This window comes from Tiliqua scincoides, chromosome 5, assembly GCF_035046505.1.
Source record: "Tiliqua scincoides isolate rTilSci1 chromosome 5, rTilSci1.hap2, whole genome shotgun sequence".
NCBI lineage: Eukaryota > Metazoa > Chordata > Lepidosauria > Squamata > Scincidae > Tiliqua > Tiliqua scincoides.
Window position 1 is genome coordinate 128,186,264 of NC_089825.1, and position 27,262 is coordinate 128,213,525.

General features: G+C 47.9%; 2 protein-coding genes across 3 annotated transcripts in view; both read left to right on the top strand.

Moving 5' to 3' along the window:
- Window positions 1-12,869, top strand: part of SLC7A8 (solute carrier family 7 member 8) — a 47,529-nt gene extending 34,660 nt beyond the window's left edge. For both annotated transcript variants that reach the window (XM_066627072.1, XM_066627073.1), the window contains 10 exons: window positions 1,388-1,592; window positions 1,754-1,905; window positions 9,209-9,334; window positions 9,597-9,750; window positions 9,852-9,975; window positions 10,080-10,183; window positions 10,536-10,632; window positions 11,151-11,300; window positions 11,970-12,147; window positions 12,248-12,869. In XM_066627072.1, the coding sequence (XP_066483169.1) occupies window positions 1,388-1,592; window positions 1,754-1,905; window positions 9,209-9,334; window positions 9,597-9,750; window positions 9,852-9,975; window positions 10,080-10,183; window positions 10,536-10,632; window positions 11,151-11,300; window positions 11,970-12,147; window positions 12,248-12,390 (1,433 nt within the window). In that variant the 3' untranslated portion in view covers window positions 12,391-12,869. The remainder of the gene's footprint in view (window positions 1-1,387; window positions 1,593-1,753; window positions 1,906-9,208; window positions 9,335-9,596; window positions 9,751-9,851; window positions 9,976-10,079; window positions 10,184-10,535; window positions 10,633-11,150; window positions 11,301-11,969; window positions 12,148-12,247) is intronic.
- Window positions 12,870-17,824: 4,955 nt separating this feature from the next.
- CEBPE (CCAAT enhancer binding protein epsilon) lies at window positions 17,825-22,198 on the top strand. The gene is made up of 2 exons (XM_066631319.1): window positions 17,825-18,253; window positions 21,896-22,198. The coding sequence occupies exons 1-2, from the start codon at window positions 17,825-17,827 to the stop codon at window positions 22,196-22,198; spliced, it is 732 nt and encodes a 243-aa protein (XP_066487416.1).
- The last annotated feature ends 5,064 nt before the right edge of the window (window positions 22,199-27,262 follow it).

Here is a 27,262-nt window from a genome sequence, read left to right on the forward strand (position 1 = left end):
GGTTTTATGGCCATTCCTACAATATTCCTACAGTATAAGTTTGTGACAGGTACACCAAACCGCATTAGCAGGTTGAATGGATGCAAGGCTACAAGTACCTACCTGAAAGTGGAAGCTTCTTTAGAGTCACAAAGCTCAAGTTTGCTAAGCAAGTCGTTTTAAACCCCCGCCCCCCGACTTAGAGATGATCTTCATGTGTTAAAATCTGGTTGGCAACCTTCAGTCTGGAAAGACTATGGTATAAGCCTACAGCACCCAGTATTCCCAGGCGGTCTCCCATCCAAGTACTAACCAGGCCTGACCCTGCTTAGCTTCCAAGATCAGACAAGATCAGGCATGTGGTCTGCATCAGTTGATTTCAACTGGAAGTTGTTCCATGCACAGATTGAGGCCTACCATCATCTCCTGAAAAACTGGGCTGAGGAAGGACTTAATGAGTTGTGATCTGCCCACAGTTAAGCATCCACAAGACTTCTTCAACACTTCCTAGTCTGCTGAAAAAGCAGACTTTACATATGCTGCAGTTGTTAACACATGGACAGCCTAATCCTAACCTGTGCCAGTACAGCCAGGCTGCATGGCCTGTGTCCACGAAAACATGCCTCACAGTAGTTTTTAGGATTCTGCTGTTAGTGGAAGCAAGCTCCACTGAACATAGTAGGACATAGTTTTCTTCAGAGTTAAACATAAAGAGGGTTGCACTGCTCTTCAACCAAAATTAATGAGATTGCATTTTCATATGAATTCATATTCTATGCTCGTATGCTTAGGATTGTGATTTTAGCAGGCACTTAGCCTGCGCTGAGCATATACTGAGCATCTATAGTTTCAGGCAACCAGTCTAATTATACATAATTAACAAAACAAAATGATCGGTGAAGTCAAGTGACAACATTTCGATTTTGTAAAAATGTATAAGCACAACACAAGCATTGACGTTTTGGTCTTGCTTCATAAAGCATTGAATTGGATTAGGAGTGAAGTGCTACTGAGCTCCCCAGCTGATGGTATGTAAAAAAGCTGGCATTTAAATGTCATCCCAAATTAACCTTTCTCCTCTGAAGCAAGGGCAAATTCCCCTTCCCAAGTCCATAGTCTACAGAACACACTATGGATCCAATGAACGTTTTTTAAATGGAAAATTTCATAGACAGGGCCCCTGATCCAGATCAGGACCTTGAAGAAGATGGAGTGTTCATATTCCCCCCATGGTCCTGATCCAGATTTCCCCCATGTGCTAAGCCAACATAGCAGGGCCAGTAGCAAGATTAAAGTCATGGCCCTTAATCCCTGCAAACTCCAACAGATGCTACTATATTTGTTGCCCAGGAGAGAATGTTTCCCCTATTTCCCAATACCCTTGTTAATTCCTATGTTATTTCTCCAGGTAACATCATTGGTTCGGGGATCTTTGTATCACCAAAGGGAGTGCTGGAGAATGCAGGCTCAGTAGGACTGGCACTAATTGTGTGGATTGTAACTGGTCTAATCACAGCTGTGGGAGCACTGTGCTATGCAGAATTGGGAGTCACCATCCCCAAGTCAGGAGGCGACTATTCCTATGTCAAGGACATCTTTGGGGGACTTGCTGGGTAAGTGCAAAAAAAGTAGATGAAGAGAAGTGATCGATAAAGAGTGTGAGATTGACTGGGCTGGTGATGAGGAATGGGAACAGAAAGCGAAAGAGGTCCAAGGGATGGGTTGTATGCCTCTTTTGCACACACACTCATTCACTCTTTTTCTCCATTTCAAGTTTCCTGCGGCTTTGGATCGCGGTGCTGGTGATCTACCCTACCAATCAGGCCGTCATTGCCCTCACCTTCGCCAATTATGTACTGCAGCCACTCTTCCCTACCTGCCTGCCCCCTGAAACTGGACTGAGACTGATGGCTGGAGTCTGCCTTTGTAAGTACTGAGCGGGGAGAGAGGTACTCCACCATTAGCAACACATATTCTTGAGCCACTAAGAATATTATGATTGTCTGCAGCTTTGTGGCAGCATAGAAGTTCTGTGTGCAGCAGATGCCACCACTTGAAGAACTGGTCACCCTGAAGTGTCTGGTTGTTTGGTGAGGTTACAGCCACCCCCCTGTGAGTTTGGCCACCCACCTACAGATGGTCATTTGAATCTACCTAATGCTCCTGGGGTTAGTGATTTGACAAACTATAGGGTTTCCATTTAAGGAGGGGGGGTTAACCTCCTTTCCATGTGTTTCAAGCTACAGGTGAATATTTGTGAAGAGCCAGTTCATATGGCCTTTATATACCTATGGTCAGATCAGTGGCGTAGCTAATGATTGTGTAGCCCGATACCAAATTCAAAATGTTGCCCCGGAAGTGATGTCACAACAGGAAGTGACATCATGCCCGGACTTTTTAAAAAGTGAAAATTGGGAGGAACTCACCTCCTCTCCCCAGCAGCTCACCACCCACTTGCTCTGCTGCCTCCCCCCAGTCAGTGGCATAGCTAAGGCATATATCTGCTATCTGAGATCAAAGATTTTGTAGCCCCCCCTGCACGACAAAAATCAAATTTAATTAATTAAATAAATAAAATGTTATTGGTTCCATGCTGTATCATAACAACATCTCATTGGCACGCAGAACAATCATTCTCACAGGTCAGTTTGGAGTTAAGCAAATTCACTTTTTGTTCCATAAGGCAGTTGTTTTCATTTTCTAGTTAATTGGTCATAACTTTTGATAGAATATAGATATTCCAGTGCAGTTTGTTGCACTGCATTCAGCATTAAATTACCTTTCCAATGATGTATAACATGATGGTATTGTTCATACATACCAAGATTTTCACAATTTTGGTCACTAGTGTCAAGCTCAGCTTGTTGTCCCCCTAAAGCTTGATGCCCAGTGCAGCTGCTACCCCCTGCACCCCCTTAGCTACGCCGCTGGACCAGATCACTGTTGCAGCATGTTTAGTCTGTATGAATTGAATTGGCCTATTTAGAACCAGCATGGTGTAGTAGTGACAGTGCTGGACTTTGGCTTGGGAGACCTGGGTTTCAATCTCCTTTTGGGTCATAAAGCTCAGTGGTTAACCTGGGGGGAGGGGGCGGGATACAGTCACTCCTTCTCTTTCAGTCTAACCTAGTTTGCAAGGTTACTGTGAGGTTAAATGAGGCAACCAAGAATGCCACTCTGAGTTCCCTGGAAGAAAATGGGGCTATAAATGTGCAGGATGATAGAATGTATTTGGTTTGCATGTCAAAAGCAGAAATCCCTTTGCTTTTAAAGAAACCTAGTGTTGTGAATGTTTGAGCTGTTTGAGTTACTGTGACCTATAAATAACAAGAAACACTCCTCATATATGGTACTTTTTCAGTTAATATTGACCATATCCAGGGATGGGGCCTTTGAACTTTGCTGTATATCCTGCCTCTATCCTACTGGGCTGGGGCACCTTCCTTATGAGGAAAGGCTACGACGGCGTTTGGGCCTCTTCAGCCTAGAAAAGAGGCGCCTAAGGAGGAGCATGATTGAGACATACAAAATTATGCAGGGGATGGACAGAGTGGATAGAGAGATGCTCTTTACACTCTCACATAACACCAGAATCAGGGGACATCCATTAAAATTGAGTGTTGGGAGAGTTAGAACAGACAAAAGAAAATATTTCTTTACTCAGCGTGTGGTTGGTCTGTGGAACTCCTTGCCACAGGATGTGGTGATGGCATCTGGCCTGGATGCCTTTAAAAGGGGATTGGACAAGTTTCTGGACGAAAAATCCATTACGGGTTACAAGCTATGATGTGTATGTGCAACCTCCTGATTTTAGAAATGGGCTATGTCAGAATGCCAGATGCAAGTTTGGGCACCAGGATGCAGGTCTCTTGTGATCTGGTGTGCTCCCTGGGGCATTTGGTGGGCCGCTGTGAGATACAGGAAGCTGGACTAGATGGGTCTATGGCCTGATCCAGTGGGGCTGTTCTTATGAAATGGAGCTGCTGACTGGCAGCTATAGCTGAAAGCAGTCTCACTTGGGAAACCCACTGAGTATCCTCCTTAGCCTGATTCACAGTGCCTCCTCTAGAAGTAAATGAGGCAGGGAGAGGGGCACTGAAAGTTCAAGGAATGCCCAAATACCACAAGAGCTGCCTCCTGCCACACTTCTGAGACATCCACACACTCACCTCCATCAACCCATCCATGCACAGCCTTTTTTCTCCCAGTGTCTGCACAATTGCCCCAACCTTCAGAGGTGGGTTTCTTTCTATGAACTCAAATTATGTTTAGGAGGGGCAATCCTTGCTAAGGTTACTTCAGGGTATCATATGCTGGGAAGATCAGGCCTGAACTGGTTTTCTTCCTCTCCTTCCAGCCCCACAGCAGGGGGGGGAGGATGAGGGACAGCCAGGGAGGGGGTTTGGCTGAGGTGCTTATGCAAGCCAGCTGCTGCAGCTCAGCAAGAGTTTAGCAATCAGGTCAGAGCCAGTTACTCAGCGCTGAGTCTGCAGAAATGAGAGAATGCATCTATGCATATGGGGAGGAGAGAGAGGGTGAGCAGAAGAGAAATCCATACCCCACAGCCTCACAAATGAGGAACCACTTATGGCTGGGCCTTCTGCTTAAAACTTTGGAGACAGAAAACAAAGAATGATAAGCAGTGAATCAGTATAGATCTGCAACCAGAAGGGAGGAAGTGGGGGAGAGATGAAAGAAAGCCAATTGGGCCCTGCATTTCAATTGAAGGATATCAAGAGAGGCAGAACTGCAAGACAAAGGAGAAAGATAAGCATGAGCAGGAACATTAGCTGAGGGGCAGGGCTGTGGCTCCCAGGTGGAGTTAGTCCTTTGATGGGATTCTCGTAGGCTAGAGGCTGAAACTGGGCAGTGTCACCCAAGCCCTGTGAAGCAAGTCTTAATCGACCTTATCTGGTGTGCTATAGTTTCTGTTTCATATCTCTCTGCTGACGCAAGTATCCCCAGGGTGGTCAGAATGTTGTTTTCCTGTGCCAGGCCCAGCTTGATCTCCTTGACCTGGCTGGATAAATTTGTGGCTGCTGTCAGGAGCAAGGCGAGATACTGTGGAGGTGACACTGGTGGTCATTGACCTTTCTGAACCCAGTACTAAGTCTATTTTGAGGTCAGGAATAAAGTGGTGGGGTGGTTTGGATTGGTCCCCAGAACAGTGCGTTCTAAAGATTTAGCAACAGTTTTGAGCCACACCTTCCTGCTCCAGTGTCATGTCCCGGGGTCTGTGGCTGAAAGGATCCCAGGGAATCTGAGCCTTCCTGGCTGTGCTCCAGTCCTGCTGGGTGCCAGGGATACTGAGAAACAAGGGAACTTCCAGGAGTTTAGGCTCTGGATTGGAGCAGAATAGAATAATATATCTTACCATGACATTGTGAAATTATCTCTCTGTTGTCTCTGAGATCTTCTTATATGAGCAGTTTAACATCACTGTTTATCACACAAAAACAGCCCATGGAACCCCACATTCAGAGTCGCCCATTTATCCTAAAGCTATTTCTGTACTCCTTCTAGGATCCTGTGCTGAAACTTTAGCCAGCCCTAAACTATTCTTGGGATTTCACAACCAAATTGAGACCTTGATCTCAGTGGAAAATGCTTACTCTGTCAAGGATCTACGCAAACAGTCCTGCAGTCTCATGGACAACCTTATATTGGAGATAGTAGTCCACACAGCCTCACTCCCTGATCTCTGTCCCCCATCAAATATCATTGTTCTCACCACATCAACAGTCCTGGAATCCTACATGTTCCACAACCCCTTTGTGCCCTGTGAAATATGCACCCAAATGGAATCAGATGTGTAGGATACATATTAAAGAGCCACAAGTGCATATTAACAACCTCTTAATATGTTTCATGCTCTTGTTAACTCTCTTACTAAATCTTCACCATCTTTGAACACTGTCAAGACCAGGGGTCTCCAAACCCCAGCCCGGGGGCCAGATGCGGCCCACAGCCAGCCTCTTTCTGGCCCGTGGCCAACCTCTAGTCTCCTGAAAGCCTCTGGCCCACTCAGCTGAACATGACCAGAACTGTGCTCTGATTGTGTCTGGAGGGTGTTCTGAGGGCCAGAGAGGTTAAATGGATGAGCCCATTCATTCATTTATTCACTCATCTAAGTTCCATCTCTAATTTATTTATTTAAATTTTATATTTAAATTTTTTTCCCGGCCCTCCACATCATACCAGATATTTGATGCGGCCCTCTATCCAAAAAGTTTGGAGTCACCTAGTAAAGACAATCAAAGTATGGCAATAGGGTGTCCAATTTCCAACCAGTTGGAGTGTGTGGCTTTTCCTATATGGAGATGATCTCTGTATTGGAAAAAGTTCATTCATGAAGTGGCCTTAAGATGAAATGGCCCTGTCTCTTATTCTTTCTCATACTCACAGCTAGGCAGACATTCTACTAAATTCCAGATTTCCTGTTTTGAGCCCCTCTAACTTGAACTTGATTGTATAAAGGAAATGCTGAGGCAAGCAGGGAAGTTTCCATTTCCTTTTGCTCCACTGAGTTTGGGGGCAGCTCTGTTTGTGCTCCCTTCCCTCTGGAAAAGAAAGGGGGGGAAAATCACAGATAGAGCACTAGAAAGAGCAGGAATGTGGTACAGTGTTGTCTCCCAACAACATGGATTTATCAGGGGAGGTATAAACTGTGTAACACCCATTTTTTGTATGTATATTCACGTGTCCATTCATGCTGTTGGGGCAGAGCTGTCAAACATAAGGCCTTGGACACTTATCAGATCCTTTTAGGGTTCCCAGCATAGCCTGTGGCACCCTTATATAGAATAATTAGAAGATCCCCACTGGATGCAGGCCAAAGGCCCATCCTGGTTCTCAAAGGCCACCATGTTTGATGTGGCCAAACATGTTTCTGGAAAGCTTGCAAACAGGAGTAGAGCCATACCCCTCTCATACCATTGTCCCCTTGCAGCTGGTATTCAGAGGCACACTGTTACTGACAAAGTTCCAAACAACACAGTCCTGGAACGTGCTGGAATCCCTAGCGTGTATGCACTGCTGAAACAGAGATGCCTGCGTTGGCTTGGTCATGTTGTGAGAATGAATGATGGCCGGATCCCAAAGGATCTCCTCTATGGAGAACTCGTGCAAGGAAAGCGCCCTACAGGTAGACCACAGCTGCGATACAAGGACATCTGCAAGAGGGATTTGAAGGCCTTAGGAGTGGACCTCAACAAGTGGGAAACCCTGGCCCCTGAGCGGCCCGCTTGGAGGCAGGCTGTGCAGCATGGCCTTTCCCAGTTTGAAGAGACACTTGGCCAACAGTCTGAGGCTAAGAGGCAAAGAAGGAAGGTCCATTGCCAGGGAGACAGACCAGGGACAGACTGCACTTGCTCCCAGTGTGGAAGGGATTGTCACTCCCGAATTGGCCTTTTCAGCCACACTATACGCTGTTCCAGAACCACCTTTCAGAGCGCAGTACCATAGTCTTTCGAGACTGAAGGTTGCCAACACACTGTTACTGAACCTAGAGGTAACACACATCACCCTGACTGGTAACCATGATGGACCTGCCTTCCATTCATTTGTCTAATTCTTTTTTAAAGCCATCTAAACTTGTGACCATCAACACATCTTGTAGCACATGTTAATGTTGTGCTGCATAAAGAAATATTTCCTTTAATTATTCTTAAATCTCCCAGGTCCATTTCATTGAAGGTCTCCTGATTCTCATGTTATGACCAAGGGAGAAAAATTTCTCTCTGTCCACTTTCTCCACACAATGCGTAATGTTATAAGCCTTACGACACAATCCTAACCCACTTTCCAGCACCGACATAAGGGCAATGCAGCTCCGTATATATATATTTTCCAAATTAAAAAGCTCCAAACACAGTAGCCTTTTCTAATATGTTCCAGGCCCCTGATCATTTTGATTGTCCTATTTTGCACCTTTTCTAGCTTTGTCATATGCTTTTTGAGATGTGACCCAAACTGCATACAGTGTTCAAGATGCGTCTCGATTTGTATTCATAGATTCGTATATGAGCATTATAATGGTAGCAGTCTTATTCTTTATCCCTTTTATGATGACTCACAGGTGTGGAATTTGACTTCTTCACTGTTGCTGCACACTGATTTAACATTTTCATTCAATAGTTCACCTCAGCCCCCAACTCAGAATCCATCAGTGTATATGTGAAGCTGGAATGTTTGCCCTAATTTTGCCCCAGCATATTTTGGAGCAATTTTGGATGTGTTGGAATGTGTTGGAGCAGTTTTGGTCCAACACATTGGGGCAAAAATTACCGTTTCACATATACACTGATGGAGTCCGGGCTGGGGGCTGTGATGAACTGCTGAATGATTACTCAGTGCATTGTACATTGAACCACATTTACTATTTTGTTGCCTATCCTCCAGTTTGAGGAGATCCTTTCTGAAGGATCCTTTCTGAAGCATTTTGTGCCTATATTGCTGGGAGGAAGAGAAAGGTGTGATTTTCTACATTGGGCAGGGCAAAGGTCTCCTTTGTCTTTCCTTATTACCTTAACTTCTCTGACTGGGGAGGGCATTAGAAACGGTAGGGGGACAGATTTTTGCCTCTTTCTATCTCAGGGAAGCCCTGTTTGTTATCAGGTGCTGGCTGCTTTTGTACAGAGGGGATGTTTTGGTGCAGTCAGGCTGGGAGCCAAATAGGTCATAGCCTTTCCTCTGCCGCTTGTTTTTCATTCCCTCAAACCCACAGAAACAGTCATAAGATCCTTGTTTCTTTTCTTTCCTTATACTGCAGTGCATGGATTTAACCCCAGGCTACATTTCTGACCCCTTTCAGAAAGGAAATCAGAGAAAGCAAAAGCAGGAAAGAGTCCCTGTGCTCACCTGTGCCCTTAAAAATAGTTCTCTCCAAATAGATTTGCCCTCAAACAATTGTAAGCAGAATGTAATTATGCCCTAATGTTATTGTGAGAAGTGGTGACATAATGATAGATCTACAAACAGCCAGAACTGGAATCTTAGTCTGGATCAAAAGCAGGGGAGGCTGTGGCTGCCCTAAACCAGAAAACAGGCCTTGTTCTCTGCTGGAAAAAAAATGCCAATACCCAAGACAGTGCTTCCAATTCCAGCACTATCTTGCTCAGATGTTATGTTCTTCTTAAGGGTGGAAACTGGCCTTGATGGAGAGACTTGGGCTGGGAGAAGGGGAATGTTGACAGATCCTTCCCCCACTGATTTTCCTACTCTTCCACAGTGCTGCTGACTTGGGTGAACTGTGCCAGTGTGCGCTGGGCCACACGTGTCCAGGACATCTTCACAGCAGGGAAGCTGCTGGCGCTGGGACTTATCATTATTATGGGAGTGGTGCAGATCTGCAAAGGTGAGGCCCAATCCAGTCTACTCTGACAGAAGAAGGGGCAAGTAGTTTTCCCAGCAGGCTGTACCTTGCCTGCCACAAGGTTTAACCCAGGGATATAGGCAACGACCCCTGGTGTGCAGTTTTAGAGTAATTTGGTTTCCATAGTGTCTTGCCCCAGTCTGTTTTGGAGACTAAGTGGATACAGGAAAGGGGGGGAATAGAGAGAACAGCCTACCAGCATTTCTGATGAACCCCCTCTAAGCATTTGATTTCTCTCCCGCAGGTGAATATTTCTGGCTAGAACCAAAAAATGCCTTTGAGTTCTTCCAGACACCAGATGTGGGCCTGGTGGCGCTATCCTTCTTACAGGGCTCCTTTGCCTATGGGGGCTGGAACTTTCTCAACTATGTCACTGAGGAGCTGGTTGACCCTTACAAGTGAGTCTGGTACCCAAGTGCCACCTACCGGCATTATAGAAGAAACAGAACCACCTTGATAATTACCCCTTCTTCGCCCTCATCTCTCTCTCTCCTTACAGGAACCTGCCTCGGGCCATCTTCATCTCCATTCCCCTGGTCACCTTTGTCTACGTCTTCGCCAATGTGGCCTATGTGACTGCCATGTCACCCCAGGAGTTGCTGGCCTCTAATGCTGTTGCAGTGGTGAGGCCCCATGTACTCCACCGTGTAATTCTCCTTACCCTACCCCCGCTGCCTAATAGGAACGCAGCTCAATACGTGTTCTCTCCTTGCTCCCTTTCGCACAGACATTTGGGGAAAAACTCTTGGGTGTCATGGCCTGGATCATGCCCATCTCTGTGGCCCTTTCCACCTTTGGAGGAGTCAATGGATCACTCTTTACTTCATCTAGGTGAGTAAATCTGGCATCTGGTAGACACTCTGTAGCATTTTCATTCCCAGGTTCCCTATTTGAAAATCCATAGCTATCACATTTACTGATAATCACCCCAGCCCAGATTCTCCCCCATGTCTTAGTATTGCTCTCACTCTGGCTCCTCTGTGCCAAAATACCTAAAGAAGGCTTGAGGAGCTAAAATGGTACTTCATCTTTGCAACTTTGTCATCCTGTCCTATCTTTAAGCGCCGCTGACCACATGGGTCTCTGGGATCAACACCTTCTCCCCTGGTGATCAAAATGGGACAATAATCTTTCACCTCCCAGGTAGTATTTCTGATATCTTCTCTCTTCCATTCCCAAACAGACTTTTCTTTGCTGGAGCCCGGGAAGGCCACCTCCCCAGTGTACTGGCCATGATCCATGTGCGACGCTGTACTCCCATACCTGCTCTGCTCTTCACTGTGAGTCTTCAACCAGAAGGTTTAGGGCCCAGTCCTGTCCAACTTTCCAGCACCAGTGCAGCTGCGATGCAGCCCTGAGCTAAAGGAACAAATGTTCCCTTATCTTGACGAGGCCATTGTGACTGCCTCCCCCACCACAGCATGCAGCGCATGCCCCATTGGCACTGCTGCACCAGCACTGGAAAATTGGATAGGATTGGGCCCTTTCACCCCAATCCTATGCATGTCTATTCAGAAGTCAGTCCCATTTGAGTCAATGCGGCTTACTCCCTGGAAAGTGTGGCTAGGATTGGGCTGTCCGTCCTTTAAGGCTTTTAGGATGTGGGATGAGGGGCAGATGTCTTTCAGAACAGGATTTGTGATTTGGCTGGTGATAGCGACTGAAGTCTCTGGCAAGGACATTTCCAAAGGAACTGTCAGAATGAGAGGGTGAAAGACGTCTTTTGGCAGCCTCTGCTGCCTGAGGTAATTGCTGCAACTTTAATGTAATTTCTTTCTTTTTCGTCATGTCTCGGTAGTGCCTCTCAACACTGCTGATGCTGGTAACAAGTGACATATATACCCTGATCAACTATGTGGGTTTCATCAACTACCTCTTCTATGGGGTGACTGTGGCTGGACAGGTTGTACTGCGCTGGCGGGAACCTCACAGACCCCGTCCCATCAAGGTAAGAAATCCTCTGCCCGCTAGGACTCAGTCCCGGTCATCTTTTAATGCCAGTGACCACAGCTGTTCTGTTAGGACTTACTTTCCTGCAGGGTTGATGGATCTAAATCAAAGCCATTTTTATTTAAATCCCCAAGAAAAACAGTTGATTTAAATCACTGGTTTACATCAGATTTCCAGCTTTTTTAATTCATATATTTTCTGAATAAGCTTGCATACCAATTGTCTGTTATAACAACCGAAACACATCTATTTGCAACTAAATAAAACCTCTGTACTACCGTGGAACACAATGCAAAAACATTGATCATGTAGCACATGTGCCTTTTATGCTTCAGGGAACATTTGTGAAATTGAGGCTTTCTGTTCTGCAGTCTCTCTTGTGCACGTAATGCTAACCAAAATCATTTACTTGAAGGGCCCAGTGCCCAGAACGTTCCAGAAGCTCAGGCTGGTAGTCAGTTGGGCAAAAGTGTTTTATCTACTGTAGTTTCCCACATGAACTTGGGTGAACATGAACTTCACCCAAGTGATGACTTGTCCACCTCCTCATGCCCATCTCTAGCTTTCTCCCTGGTAGGCAAAGCCACAGCTTGTCCTCCCAATCTTTTCATTGCATCCTCCTACCTGCTGTTCTTGCCCAGACCCAACCCATCTCTCTCCTCCCCAGGTGAGCCTGTTCTTCCCCATAGTTTACCTGCTGTTCTGGGCCTTCCTGTTGGTGTTCAGCTTGTATTCAGAACCTGTGGTGTGTGGCATTGGCCTGGCCATCATGCTGACAGGTGTGCCTGTTTACTTCTTGGGAGTGCACTGGGAGAACAAGCCACCTGCCTTCCACACTTTCATTGGTGAGTCATGGGCAGATGGGAGAGAGTGTCAGGGGTGTGTTGAGCTTTACCAGGAAAAGTGAACCCATTGCTTCATCTGCTTGTCTCTCTCTTCCCACAGATGCAGTGACTCGAGCAGGGCAGAAGCTTTGTGTCGTTGTTTACCCCCAGATGGATGCAGGGGAACCTGAAACTAGCTTCAGCAAAGAGACCAAAGAGCAGCTTGAGCCAATGTGTGGGACTGAAGACGGCAACAGCTCTTAAAATTGACCTACTCTTATGCTGGCTGAGGTAGTAGAAGCAACCAGCCATGGACTGCACAGTGCCCTTGCTAGGGCTGGAGCTCCCTCCCTGCTCCCCACGGCACTACAGGCTGGGACTCAAATCACTGGGTATGCTCTGCTAGATCACCTCCTACCCAATCATTATCCTGCCCCAGCTTTTTGTGGTAAGCCCCTGCTGGGACTGGAGTACCCCACATTCACCATTCCTCACTCACTACCTGCAGTGCCTCTGGCTGGGACTGGAGGAAACAGGAGCTCTCCTCACAGCCAACAACCCACACCCACTTCCCTGAGCAGCCTCACGGAATGGCCTTCCTGGTCATTGCCTTATATTGTTGGGAATACTCTCTTTGGGTTTGAACCTTATCTGGGGGAGAAGGGCCTTCCTCAGTTTTGTGTCCTTGTATTTTTTCATGTTTTCTCTCTCTTTTTTGATGTAATAAATTAAGCTCAACTTGCCATCTCGGTTGTCTTAAATGCTGAATTGTAAGATGTTGGAACACCATCCGCTACACACTTTTCTGCCCCGTGGGCTCCAATTTTCCACTGGAACTATTTGGCAGAGACTCATAAAACTGGGCAAGGCAAGATATGTACCATCTCATGCTGTGCTGATGGGAGGTGCCAGTCTCCACTCCAGGCCTTTAAAAAAGCAGGGAAACTTTCACTCTCAGACTTCTGTCTGTAAAATAGCCAGAAGGCTATACAATCCTTTCCTAAGGAGAACCTCTTTGTAGAAGCCGACACTGGAGTGCCCTTGGGTTCTTGTCCATGACCAAAGGCAACTGGAAGGAGTTAATTCTGCACCCCTATGACAAAGTTAGAGCATACAGTATTTAGAAAGGGAGAAGTGGTCACTACAATACCCCCAGATATTCCTGCCTTCTAAGAACATAAGAGCTAATTATGCATTCAGTGAAAAAGAATTTCTTTTTGTCTGTCCTGAACCCCCTACAGAACCATTTCATTGAACAGTCCCAAGATCTACTATTATGGGATAGGATTATGCTTTCACAAGCATCATTTAATAAATTCCTCTCATCACCCTCCCTTCCATTGTTTTTTTTTTCTAAACTAAAAAGTTCCAGATGCCCAGATGCTTTACTGTTCTTGCCTCATAGCAAAGATGTTATGATCCTAGTTTTGTGGGCATTCCCCTGAGTTTCCAGAGCGCATAAGGGCCTACTGGAAATCTGGCCGAGAGGCTTCATTTATTTCTCACTCTTGGTCACCCACTGATGGCAAGACTTGCCTAAAAAGAACCAAGGTTCTCATCAATAGCACGACTGGCATCACTACGGGGGTGCGGGCCACACCAGGTGACGCGCCGGGGGGGTGATGCGCCCTGGGGGGAGGACATGCTAACTTTGCAGTTTCAGGAGCTACCCCATCATGCCATACACTGTTGGATGAGGAATTCCCAGCGGAGTGCTGTGCAAAAAACAAAATTGAAATAGCTCCTTTCGTTCAAAAGTTATGGCCAAAAAAAGGAAGGAAAAAACGGATGAAGCCCTATGGAAAGTGAAAGTGAGCTGTATCGCACGTTTACTCACCAGTAGGCAGACTTGCCTTAGTCCGTTGGAAAGGGCAGGCTGAACAGAATCCAACGACACCAGAATGGACCCAATCCAATGAATGCAGCCCCCCAAAAACACCCGAGAAGCTCCCCCCAGCTGCGAGTCTGAGCCCGAAAAGAAGCCATGTGGCCGCGTTTACTTGTGAGTAGGCGGACTTGCCTTAGTCGAGGCAGGCTGAGAGGCTCCAAGGACATCAGAATGGTCCTCATACAATGAGTGCAGCCCCCAAAAACACCGGAGAAGGAGGTTCCTCCCTCCAGCTGCCTCCCTCCCAGTCTATGGAGCCTTATGGAAAGCAAAGCAGCCTCACAGTTGGGTTCACTTGCAAAAAGCTGTCATTTGCACCAGTGGCAGCTTCCCTTCCAGGGCTAATACTGGATTGTTTTGGGAGGTGTGTGTGATTCTTATCAGGACAGTGGGATGAGGGGGAAGGTTAAACATCTCCTTACTACGTATGTGCCACTGGTCAGTCCTGGTCAGCCCTGCCAGCTGCTGTTTTCAGTTAAGAAAAACACTCGGAGAGGATAAACAACATATTTAATGCAGAATGTACCAATGCAGGAAGAGCAGGGGAGGATCTCCCAGTGTGTCTTTCTTTGGCATTGCCATGGGGAAAAGGACTTGTCTGGATTCATGCCAAAGCTCTGGAGGAGGCCTTTACAAGCTCTCCCTTTGCAGTTATTATTATTTTTATACTGCTTTTCCACAAAAAAGTAGTTCACAAAGCGGCTTACACAGCAGTTTCTGTGATGGACATTGTTCCCCTGTCACTGCCATTAATTGCAGATGGAATAAAAATACCAGTACAATACTGGTACCCTGCATTTCCCCTCTTTCTTAAATGTTCTACAAGTTTCCTCTCATTAGGAGTGGGGAAATCTCCTCACCTCATAAGAACATAAGAACAGCCCCACTGGATCAAGCCATAGGCCCATCTAGTCCAGCTTCCTGTATCTCACAGCGGCCCACCAAATGCCCAGGGAGCACACCAGATAACAAGAGACCTGCATCTTGGTGCCCTCCCTTGCATCTGACAGAGCCCATTTCTAAAATGAGGTTACACATATACATCATGGCTTGTAACCCATAATGGATTTTTTCTCCAGAAACTTGTCCAATCCCCTTTTAAAGGTGTCCAGGCCAGATGCCATCACCACATCCTGTGGCAAAGAGATCCACAGACCAACCACACGCTGCATAAAGAAATATTTTCTTTTGTCTTTCCTAACTCTTCCAACACTCAATTTTAGTGGATGTCCCCTGGTTCTGGTGTTATGTGAGAGTGTAAAGAGCATCTCTCTATCCACTTTATCCTTCCCATGCATAATTTTGTATGTCTCAATCATGTCCCCCCTCAGGCGCCTCTTTTCTAGGCTGAAGAGGCCAAAACACCGTAGCCTTTCCTCATAAGGAAGGTGCCCCAGCCTAGTAATCATCTTAGTGGCTCTCTTTTGCAACTTTTCCATTTCCACTATGTCCTTTTTGAGATGTGGTGACCAGGACACAATACTCCAGGTGTGGCCTTACCATCAATTTGTACAGTGGCATTATAATATTAGCCGTTTTGTTCTCAATGCCTTTTCTAATGATCCCAAGCATAGAATTGGCCTTCTTCACTGCCGCCGCACATTGGGTCGACACTTTCATCGACCTGTCCACCACCACCCCAAGATCTCTCTCCTGATCTGTCACAGACAGCTCAGAACCCAACAGCCTATATATAAAGTTGTGATTTTTTTGCCCCAAAGTGCATGACTTTACACTTACTTACATTGAAACGCATCTGCCATTTTGTTGCCTATTCTGCCAGTTTCGAGCGATTCTTCTGGAGCTCCTCACAATCACTTCTGGTTTTCACCACTCAGAAAAGTTTGGTGTTGTCTGCAAATTTAGCCACCTCACTGCTTACCCCTGTCTCCAGGTCATTTATGAAGAGGTTGAAAAGCACTGGTCCCAGGACAGATCCTTGGGGCACCTCCTGATATAAGAAGATTTTTAATCCCTGAGTTTGGACACAGAAGCTCAGGAGTTAACCCCCTCCCAAATGCCTTTTCATCCATCCTTATGAGGGACCAAAAAAGCTGCAAGTCTACTTTTCTCCTTCCACCTCAGCTTCTGAAAGATCCTGTATTACTCTGTAGTAGAGTATTTGTACTGTATTTCCCAGCCTCAGAGTGCCACCTACTGATACTGAAAGACACTGCAAGAAAATGCTTGGTTTTTGCAATGCCATCAGGGGCCCTGACATGACCCCAAGTCAGTGGCATAGCTAGAGGGGGTGCAAAGCCCTAAGTTTTGCAGGTGCCTGAATGCACCGTGTAAGCAGCTCCTCCCCTTTGGAGCCATTCCAGATGGTGGGAGCCAAACAGGCAAATGCAGGGAGGCAGGGAGGCAAATGCCTCAATTTTGCTCCCACTGCCTGGAATGGCTCCGAAGGGGAGCAGGCGGGGCTTCTTGCATGGTGTGTTCAGGCACTTGCAAAACTTAGTGCATTGCACCCCCTCTAGCTACACCACTGCCCCAAGTCTTTGGGTGTTTTCACACAATGAAAACTCAGAGTTCTTCCAGTCTTTGGCATGAATATCAGAATTGTATTGTTGAAAATGTGCACGAACCTTCGGTTTTCTCTCCCACACTGACAACATTCACACACGATGAGAACAGCAATGGAGATGTTGATCGGTATCTTTTGGGCACCAGCAGTGCAATGGCAGCAAGAAGCAGATTAGCCACAGGATAAGGTGAGGATAGGCAGCTAGAGAGGTTTTAGGCAAGTGAAGCAAAGGTAATTGTTGCTATTGAATGGGGAATTGGCTGATTCTGGAAAAGAAATGCAAAGGTGTCACCAGGATCCTGAATGGTAAATAAGGGATGCTAAGTACAGTTCTCATTATCTGCTAGAGTTCGGCCCTTGGAAACCCTGTGGATAGTGAATTCACAAGTAACAAACCACTGACCTTATGGGATCAATGGGGTTTGGTGCAAGGGGTACCCTCAGGAGGAAGAGGTGCCTTACCTTCCAATAGAATAACCCAGCAGAGGCTCTCAGGAAGCCAGCAGAGTGCAGTAGAAGTGCCAAATGATCTCTGAATACTACAGAGACCTGGAGACCGCAGGGACCTTCAGAATGGCACCTATGACCAGTGTGGACCCCAGGGCTGGTGAGGCTTCTGCTGGCCATTTCTGCTGGTCAGTTGCAGGGCTGGTTGTGGGTGCCATTCTGAAGGTCTCTGCAGCCTCCAGGAGGTCTCTGCATAGTGGATGAGGAGGAGAGGGGTGTGGATAAGGAGAGGTAGGTAGCAATTTGCAGATCGTGACTTGGCATATAAAGAGAACTGCAAAGCAGTTGAGGGTCAGAGGGAGGGACTATGGGGTCCTGAATGAGGGTCCTGAAAGCTTAGTTTGATTGCTCTTAGCAAGAGCTGAGGTGCCCTGCATCTCAGAAAGAGGAAGGAAGGGTGAGAAGGGCCCAGGAGGGAAGGAACAAGACTGAGAAAAAGAGGGAAGACAGCGCAGACGGGGAAACGGAGCACAAAGGTAGGCGAGAGCACGGAAGAGAAGAGGGATGAAACAGTGACAGGCACCAGAACAACACCAGATGTGCCCAGAGACGGTGGCATAAGATACCGGCACAACCAAAGGAATTGGGTGAGAAAGCAAATCGCAGTCCACAGCAGCCAGTGAGAACTGAGCTGGAGTGGAAAGGAAAGGACAGGACAGCAAAGAAGGAACCTGGACGCACAGCCTTGAGGTCAAGCGCGGCTGCAGGCAAGGGAGCTGGAGGCCCCGGAGGGAGAGAGGAAGAAGTCGCAGAGTTGGGGATCGCACTCTGGCACCATGTCCCAAGGAGGCTATTTTGAGAGCGAGCGGCACTACCAGGCGTTGGAAATGGCTCCCGCCAGACCCGGTGGCACCGATCTGGGGGCCCCGCTCTGTGAGGCAGACCTGGCCTCGTACATTGGAGACGAGCAGTTGCTCTCAGAGCTGCTCCAAGGGGCCCCGCAGCGGGTGCCCAAGGGTGCCCCTTTCGCCAGTTACTTCCCCGGGGAGCCATATCCCTTCCTGTCGTATGGAGGGGAGCGCAAGGGTATTGGGGCCTTTGACCCACGCTCAGTTGCTGTCAAGGAGGAGCCGCGAGGAGGAGATGTTGGGCAGGCAGGTGGACGCATCCCATACAATGCCATGCACTTCCCAGCAGCCCACTGTGCTCAGGTGGCCCTCCCCCAGCCTGGGGTGCGTGCTGGACAGGCGCTGAGAGTGCTCAAGGTAAGGCAATCTGTGCTGCCCACTGCCATCCTGTGCCCCCTTCCCCTCCAGATTTATTTCCCTCTCTAGAATACATGTCAAGCCATCAATTGCTCAGCCTCCCCCAACAGGACCCACATCCTTCGCACTAGGAACCTTCTGGCTCCTCCAAGTTGACTCACATCTTGGAAGCAGGCTCCTCTTATTCTCCACCCCCACTGAGTGCTGTTGTCGCATAGCAGAGACAGAGCGATGAATCGGGACTTTCTCCGTTCAAATTTCACCTCTGCTGCAGACGCACTTGGTGGCCGTAGGCAAGCCACCCAGCCTCACTCTTCCCTAGCTGCAACATGGCAACGATATTTTCTTGCCTACAGTGTTGTAAGAACAGCAGTGGGATAAGACATGTGAAGCATGTTGCATGCTTAGAAAACATAAGCCACATTCTAAGTTCAGGAGCCATCGTTGGATTGATTTCATTGTGTAAACTGCTTTGTGAACCAATCTGGTTGAAAAGCGGATTATATTAAGTATCTTTAATAATATTTTCATTCTTACAATATGGTAGCAAATGTGGCAGATGCTGGATCCAAGTTCTTTCCTATCTGGAACCAACAGCACTGTGGCCCTTGGTCCACTCCTGACTATTCCTTGGGATGCCTGAAATCCAACTCACACCCTCCCAACCTAGGACCCGCCATGTTCCCAGGCCTTGTATGCGTCCCATTGATGCAACATTGGGTGTGATACAGGGCAAACTGACTTCAAGTCAAGGAACAGAGTTTGCACCTTTGCAAATCTAGCTACAAAGAAGCCTTTGAGCCCACTAGCAGGCCCCACTGGGGGAGGGGGGTTTGAGACACACTGGGCAACACACACGGTGAGGGTGACACCACTACTTGTCAAATGGTTTAAAATCTTAGTGTTTTTGAATAATACCATCATGTTATATATAATCTGATGCATAATTGCATGCAGAATGCCATGAAACAAACCACACTGAAATATCTCTGTTATATTAAAAGTTACAGCCAAAAAACCAGTGGTGTGGGGCAATGGTACATCACCATGCCCACTGCCCAGAGTTTTGCCCGGCCCACTGCATGGGAGAGGGTCCATCATAGGGGGTGACACACAGAGCCCTTGCAATGGATGACACAGACCCTAGTGACACTGCTGGCAGGTCCATTCATGGATGCACTATTATTATTATTATTATTATTATTATTATTATTATTATTATTATTATTATTATTATTAACAATATTTATATACCGCTTTTCAATTAAAAGTTCACAAAGCGGTTTACAGAGAAAAATCAAATAACTAAATGGCTCCCTGTCCCAAAAGGGCTCACAATCTAAAAAGATGCAAATGAATACCAGCAGACAGCCACTAGAACAGACACTGCTGGGGTGAGGTGGGCCAGGGCATTTCTCCCCTGCTGGCCACTTCTGGCCATTTCTCCCCTGCTGTGTTTATGGATGAGGTGGGGAATTTAATCTCCACTCTCTCTTTTTTTTTTAATGACCTGGTGGTTATGGAAGCAGAGGGTATTTGGGTTCCCCCCCTCTAAATTAAATGAGGTGAAATGCAGATGTATTGCTCAAGCGGCCTGACATAACTATTGCGTTTAATGCCAGTTGTGCACTTCTAGGCGCTGTACCAAGAGCAAAGGAGTGATGTAGGCCTGGTCCGGTTGCCAGATCTGTATTAGACAAGCCCGGGGTGCAAAAGTAAGGTTGGGAGTTGCCAAGCACAGGATGTCTGGGGCTGAGGGCAGGTGGCTGCCAGGGGCTGGCGAAGTTCGTGGTCCCAGAAAGGCTCTGTTGAGGGGGGATGCAAATGCGGGGAGGGAAATTCCGCGTCTCCAGAGTTAAGTGGTGACAGAAGCTAGAAGGAGGCGGAGAGGAACCCAAGCAACAAGGCCTGCAATTGCCATGTTAGCAGAGCGTGGGATATAGGCTCACTGGGGGGATCCAGACACTTCGATCTGGCCTGATGAAGATCTGTGGTGGGAGGATTCAGAAGAGAGCCTGATGCCCTCTAGTAAATGTGTAGGCATCTGTAGGGAGCTGCAATACCACCTCACTCTCCTACAGCTTATTCAGTTCCCCTGTACGGAGGCAGATCCTCATTCCTACCTGCACACAATTCATCCATTATTGACTGGACTATATCGCAATTCTGACCTCCTACTTGCATGTGGGAATGAATGACACGCTAAGATCTAGTTCAGTGCTATAGCACTGGATGAAAGTCTGTTGTACAAAGGCCTTCAGAAATATATCTGAGCTAAAAGGAAGCTGATCAGGAATTAGAGGACCTGCACTATGACAAGGAAAGGCATCACACTGGAGCTTTACATTTAGAAAAATGGTAATTCAAGGCACGGGGTGGTGGTGGAATATATGGCAGAAGTTGACAAAATTATGCATGGTGTGAATACATTGGGTAGAGAGAATTTCTTTGCGATTATCATGTTGGAACTCAGCTTCATCCAATGGAATAGATTAGCAGGATTTTCATGACAGATAGAAGAGAGCCCTCACACAACTGATCTGTGGAATTCACTGCCGCAAGATACGGTAATGGCTACTAGGAGAGATGGGTTTGAAAAAGGGATTTAGAGGCTCCGAGCCATGATGGCTAGCTAGGACACAGAAGGAGATGCCACTGAATCACCCCGCTAGTTGGGCAAAGAGGTCTTTTCTCAAGTGGTGCTCCTCAGATTTTCAGCTGTGGGAGTCACTGTCCCTCTTCACCCCAGCACAGGTTCTTTTCTGGTGGCTGTTTGCTGGTGTTTCTTCTGTATCTTTTTAGATGGTGAGCTCTTTTGGGACAGGGGCTGCAAGCCTATCCTCACTTTCCTGGGAGTAAGTCCCATTGAACACAATAGGACTTACTTCTGAGTAGACCTGCATAGGATTGTGCCCTTAGTTAATTTTTTTTCTCTGTAAACCACTTTGTGAACTTGTTTTGTTGAAAACCAGTACATAATAATATAATAATAATAATATTTCTAGGGAGGAACACAGGGTGGATTTTGCCTTTGTGCCCTGCTTAGAGGCTTAAGTGACAGTATTCATAAGAAAATAAGAACAGCCCTGCTGGATCAGGCCAAAGGGGGCCCATCCAGTCCAGCTTCCTGTGTCTCACGGAGGCCCACCAAATGCCCCAGGGAGCACACCAGATAACAAGAGACCTGCAAGGCCTCCTGGGAATTGTAGTTTAAGAACATAAGAACAGCCCCGCTGGCTCAGGCCATAGGCCCATCTAGTCCAGCTTCCTGTGTCTCACAGAGGCCCACCAAATGCCCCAGGGAGCGCACAAGACAACAAGATACCTGTTTCCTGGTGCCTCTCCCTTGCATCTGGCATTCAGAGATGGGCTACCTCTAAAACCAGGAGGTTGCCCATACTCATCACGGTTTGTAAGCTGTGATGGACTTGTCCTCTATAAATCTGTGTAATCCCCTTTTAAAGGCATCTAGGCCAGGTGCCATCAACTACATCCAGTGGCAAGGAGTTCCACAGACAGTTCCATCTGCATCCACCACATGCATCATTTTCTTGAACAAAAACAAACATACAGAACTGGGGATTTCACCGCTGCCCCAACCCACAGCCTCTCCCACCCCTCTCTTTCTCTCTCTGTCCATAGGGCCCCTCCTGCAGCCCATCCCCACCTTGCAACATCCCCAAGGGGAAGAAATCAGTGAACAAAGACAGCTTGGAGTACCGGCTGCGGCGCGAACGCAACAACATTGCTGTGCGCAAGAGTCGCGACAAGGCCAAGCGCAGGGTGCTGGAGACACAACAACGCATGGTGGAGCTCCTGGGCGAGAACGAGAGGCTCCGCAGCCGTGTGGAGCAGCTGATGCGGGAGACAGAGACCCTGCGGGACATTTTCCGCCAAGTGCCTGAGGCTGCCGGGCTGATCAAAGGGCTTGGGGCCTGCAGCTGAAGCCTACCAGGCTGGAGAGCAGGAAAATGGGGCAGGCTGGAGGTGCTTGGAGCTGGTGTTCAAACCGTGGAGGGGGGGAGTTGAGCGTGTAAATAAAGGATTTCTTGAGTATACACTGGTTTTATTATTTGCAGTATTTATATTAATGCATTGCTTATGTAGTGTCAGCTATGCAGACCATGCGATACAAAGTACAAGAGGGCAGATCCCTGCTCTGAGGAGCTTACAGTCTTTAGTGTTTTCATATTCCCTGCTGAAATTGCCTTTAGGGGATTGCCCTCTAACTGTTCTTCAGTGCCTCAGGCTGAGAGCCAGAAGTCCTTTCAGTGGAGATATTGGGGGCAAAGCCAGAGACCATCCATGCAGGGGAGATTCTCTGCCACCAAGCTCCTACACGACTGGACGTGGGGGAAGAGATGGAGTAGACGGAGGGGGGGAGAAGGTAACGGGAGGACAGCTATAGGCACTGCTTGTTTGGAAGCCCAACACTTCTTGTCTTCACTCTGCACAGGTGCAAAGCAAAGAGGATCAGGAGCCTTCAGGGGTCAATGCAAACCACAGAGAAGTCTGGAAATTTACAGCAAATATTAGTCTGACCATTACAGCGGAGGAGCAAAGCTGGATCTGTCCTGGGCAAGATGATCTCTGGTGAATCTCCTCCCACCAGGTTGGGTCCTGCTCCCTTGCTGCGGTGGCAGGTTTGGGTGTTGTTGATTCGCAGCAGGCTGACAGCAGCAGCAACACCCATTCACCCTGCACCAAGGTCATGCTGGGGACATAAACCTTTCCCACTTGTTCTGGCCCTGTATGGCCAGTCAGTTAGTACTGGACAGTCCCCGGACAGTCACCTAGTAGAAAGCCTAGTTCTCTTCCGGTCTATTGATCCCTGCGTGAAGAGGAGGCGATCTCAATGTGTAAGTAGAGACCTCACCTCTCCTGACACAGTTGCCACCTGTGTGTGCAGAGACAGTCAAGTGAGGTGAAGCAAGCAGGAAAATGGTGCACAGTCATGTTCCACCAGTGCGTGAGATTGCAGTGCTCCTCAACCTAAATTATTTAGACCTGCCAGAGTTGCTTACCCTCACCCTGGAGGATCTTTCCAGCACTAGTATGTCACTGAAGAAGTTGTGTGTGTGTGTAAATAAATACACTCAGATGCATTATTTTTTTTTCCCCTTGCAAGACAGGTGTGCTCCTTTTCAGTCTATCCTGCTTCTCAAATGTTTCTCCAACATAAACTCTCCTAAAAACGGACTGGGTATTTTGGGAGGACGGAAGGAAGGAGGTGTCCTTTATTTACTAAGTGACAGGGAATTGCTTTGAGCAAGTTGTCTACATTGAAAGTTTGCAACTTGCATTAAATGTAGGGAACGACCATGTCAACCATCAAAGACATGGAACAGACTGAAGGTTGCCAACCAACCAAATATGGAACAGCTGCCATAGGAAGGAAGCATGTGAAGATGAAAGAGCTTCTCATTACGTTGAGGTTAAATGACATCACGATTAAACATTAAGATGACTGAAGCAGTGGTGTAGCTAGAGGGGGTGCAAAGTACTGAGTTTTGCAGGGAGCCTCACCACAGCGTGCAAGGGACCCCTTCCCCTCCCATTTGAAGTCATTCCAGGCAGGGGGAGCAAAACAGAGGCATTTGCCTCTGAAGGGGAGGGAGAGGTGCCCCTTGCATGCTTCAGTGAGGCTCCCTGCAAAACTCAGTGCTTTGCACCCCGTCTAGCTACGCCACTGAAGGGCTTTTCATGCTACTTTTTCCTGTAGCTGCTGTACCACAAGGAAAGCACCGTACCTGGGAAAAGCAAGTATTTAGCACTTTCCTACTGGTAGGCTAGAGGTGACCAGGAGTCCCCATGGGAGGTGGAGGGGGCACAACGCAATTATATAGCATAGCCCCACAGGAGGGAGAGAAGCTGGAGGTGCCCTGCTTCTCCACTGGTCTGCTGTCTAACTGCATAGCCTGCAGACAGTTAGAAAAGCTCTTTCCCCTTTTTCCAAAGTGGTACAACACCACTGAAGTATCTGTGGTGCTGTGTCACTCAGACGGGGGAAAAAGAGAAGAGAAATTGTGCCTGGAACAAAGAAAGAATGTGTGCCCCCCTTCCTTCCCCACTCAGAATTCAGGAGTCATCCGAATTCCCTTAGGTATTTCAGTCAAGAAGTAGTTGGCAACCTTCAGTCTCGAAAGACTCTGGTATCGCGCTCTGAAAGGTGGTTCTGGAACAGCGTCTAGTGTGGCTGAAAAGGCCGATTCGGGAGTGACAATCCCTTCCACACTGGGAGCAAGTGCAGTCTGTCCCTGGCCTGTCTCCCTGGCTATGGGCCTTCCTTCTTTGCCTCTTAGCCTCAGACTGTTGGCAAAGTGTCTCTTCAAACTGGGAAAGGCCATGTTGCACAGCCTGCCTCCAAGCGGGCCGCTCAGAGGCCAGGGTTTCCCACTTGTTGAGGTCCACTCCTAAGGCCTTCAGATCCCTCTTGCAGATGTCCTTGTATCGCAAGAAGATACAGTTGAAAATATACAGACTTTTCAACAATCTGCTCTCCTAGTTGGTGTGGCTGTGGACTGGAAGCAAATCCCACTGCCTCCTTACTCCTGGGTAAGCGTGCACAGCCCAAGAGGAGAGGACCAGAAGTTGTCACAGTTCAGATCTCACCTCAGCCTAGCCATGACATTTCAGCCTCAGGCCCCACTCCCCCCCTGCTATACAGAGGACAGTTTCCGTCTAGCCTCCCAAAATGTTAAGTGGGTTCATCTTGACTGTAGTAAGATGCTCAGCTTTGCAAACTCCAAGGCGCAAATTGCTTCTGCAAACCACCTCAAGCTTTCCCAATGGGGTAGGAAGGTGGGGTGAACATTTTTCAGAATAAATCACGATTATGTACATAAAAGCCAATGCTTTTTTTTTTTTAAATCACGTTAAGCACTTCATAGAGTCCTGATGGTGCTATTTCTCCCAACAGCCCTGTGAGGCAGGCCACTTATTCCCATTTTTCAGAGGGGGAATTGAGGCTAACAGGAACTTGCCTAAGCGCACCCAAGAAGACTGTGACTGGGGAAGTAAATCCAGGTCCACAGTGGATCTTCTAGCCCCTACATCAGTCTGAAGCTCACACAGAACTCGTGCATTCATGTTACCCTCTCCATCACCCCTAGCCAGGGAGGAACCCTGCACCCCTCAAACACTAGCTTGTGGGCAGAACAGGCACATCAGTGCAAAAATAAACCAACATGCGTTCATTAAATGGTTTACATGGGAGAGGGACAACAATGCTCTCGTGAAAGCCAACAGAGCAAAGGATAATGGCTGTGGTGAAACAAGGGGCAGGCAGGCAATTGTTTTACATAGGAAGTGTGGAGGAGAGAAGAGTGCTGGGCTAGAGTGTCATCCACCTTTCCCTTTTCCAACCTAGAAAATAGAAGGAGCAGGAAAGGGAGCAGTGGAGGTGAGTGTGCAGTGGAGATGGGTGCTCTCACCACCAGTCTGCTCCCTGAGGCAACAACCTCAGTTGGCCTCAAGGATATCTGGCCCTGCGTGCTGTAATACTAGAATGTGGAGTAGCACAATGATATTGATGGGCATTAGATTCAGGACAGAAAGACGGGATGGAGCTTCTTTCCGCAGCACTTCACCGACGGGTGGAATTCACTGCCTTAAGATATGGGGACGACCATGAGTTTAGACAGCTTTAAAATGGGATTGGACAAAGTAATGGAGAAGTCTATCAATGGCTTAAAGCTGTGAGGGCTATAGCGAACCTCCTCGTTCAGAGGCAGTCTACCTTCAAGTAACAGTTGCTGCAGAGCAAACAGCAGGGAAAGGCTCTTTCCTTCATGCGTAGCTTGTGAGTGGCTTCTGGCTGTCCACTGTGGGAAGTGGAGGCTGGACAAGATGAACTTTTAACTGGTTCCTGCATGGGCCTTCTTGTGTTTTTATGTCCCTGCATGTGTTGTCTGATCCTAATACCTTTTACCTAAAGTATTCTTGAGAGACACCTCCCCAAGCATTCAGGAGAAATTCCAAAAGCAGGATTCATTGCTGCCATGCAGGACTCCTGGGCCTCTTTCTTCACATTCACCACCACCTCTCCCCTCCCCCTGTGCACACATGCAAGGGTTGCACAAGGCAGAAGTTGATGTCACAACCCTGACAGCTTTTGGACGGAGGTGATATTTTTAACCTCCACACCACTTGGGATGCTCCCCTGCATTTCTTCCCCGTGACCCTTTAAAGAAGCCCCCCAAACCTTGCAGAAGCCTCCAGAATTTCAAGTCCAGCAACCCGGCTCCCCCTTGCCGAGTGCCATCCCCACCTGCCCACCCCCTCGTCTCAAGGCAGAGTGCAAGGAGCCAACCTCAAGGTAAGGTGCTTCTGTTGCGTTAGCTTGTGAAACAACCTGTTGCGCCACTGGGATGGAGAAAGAGGCTGCCACAAACCACGACCTTCTTCTCCCTTCCCTCCTCCACCTCCAGCACATTCAACACTCCAATCTAGACCAGACAATAGGCGATGGCCCCATGCAAGTTGGGACAGCTGACCCCCCCCGCCCCATTTATCCAGGTCATCTAACCTCTGCTACGGGGGCCACAGCGGGACCTGTTCCATAAGTCACCAGCTGCCTTCCCACCTTAGCTGCTGCCACCTTGCTGTTTCCACAGCACGGTCTTCCCCACCCCATCCCCCAAGCCAGGCTCATTGCAAAGGGCCCAGTTTGCGAAATCTTCAGCTGCACCGTTGCTGCCCTCTGCTCTTTAAGGTCTCCAGAGAATCCTTCTCTCTGCCATCCCAGTGTGTGGACCCACAGGGCGATGGATGCAAAGGAATAGGGTCAGTGCCTCCTCCTGTCTAGCACACATGGCTGCATCACTGGCCAGCCATTTCCAGATGCCCACCTATCTCAAGTTAAGAGACTGCTGCTGGAAGCGTCACCGATGGACCTTCTGTTCCGTCCAAGCGAGAAGAGGCAACTTTGCTGCATGAAAAGATGACAGCTCTGTGGCAGGCCTGAAACACGCATTCTCAACCTCCTGGATTAACCCACCTGTCCAGCCC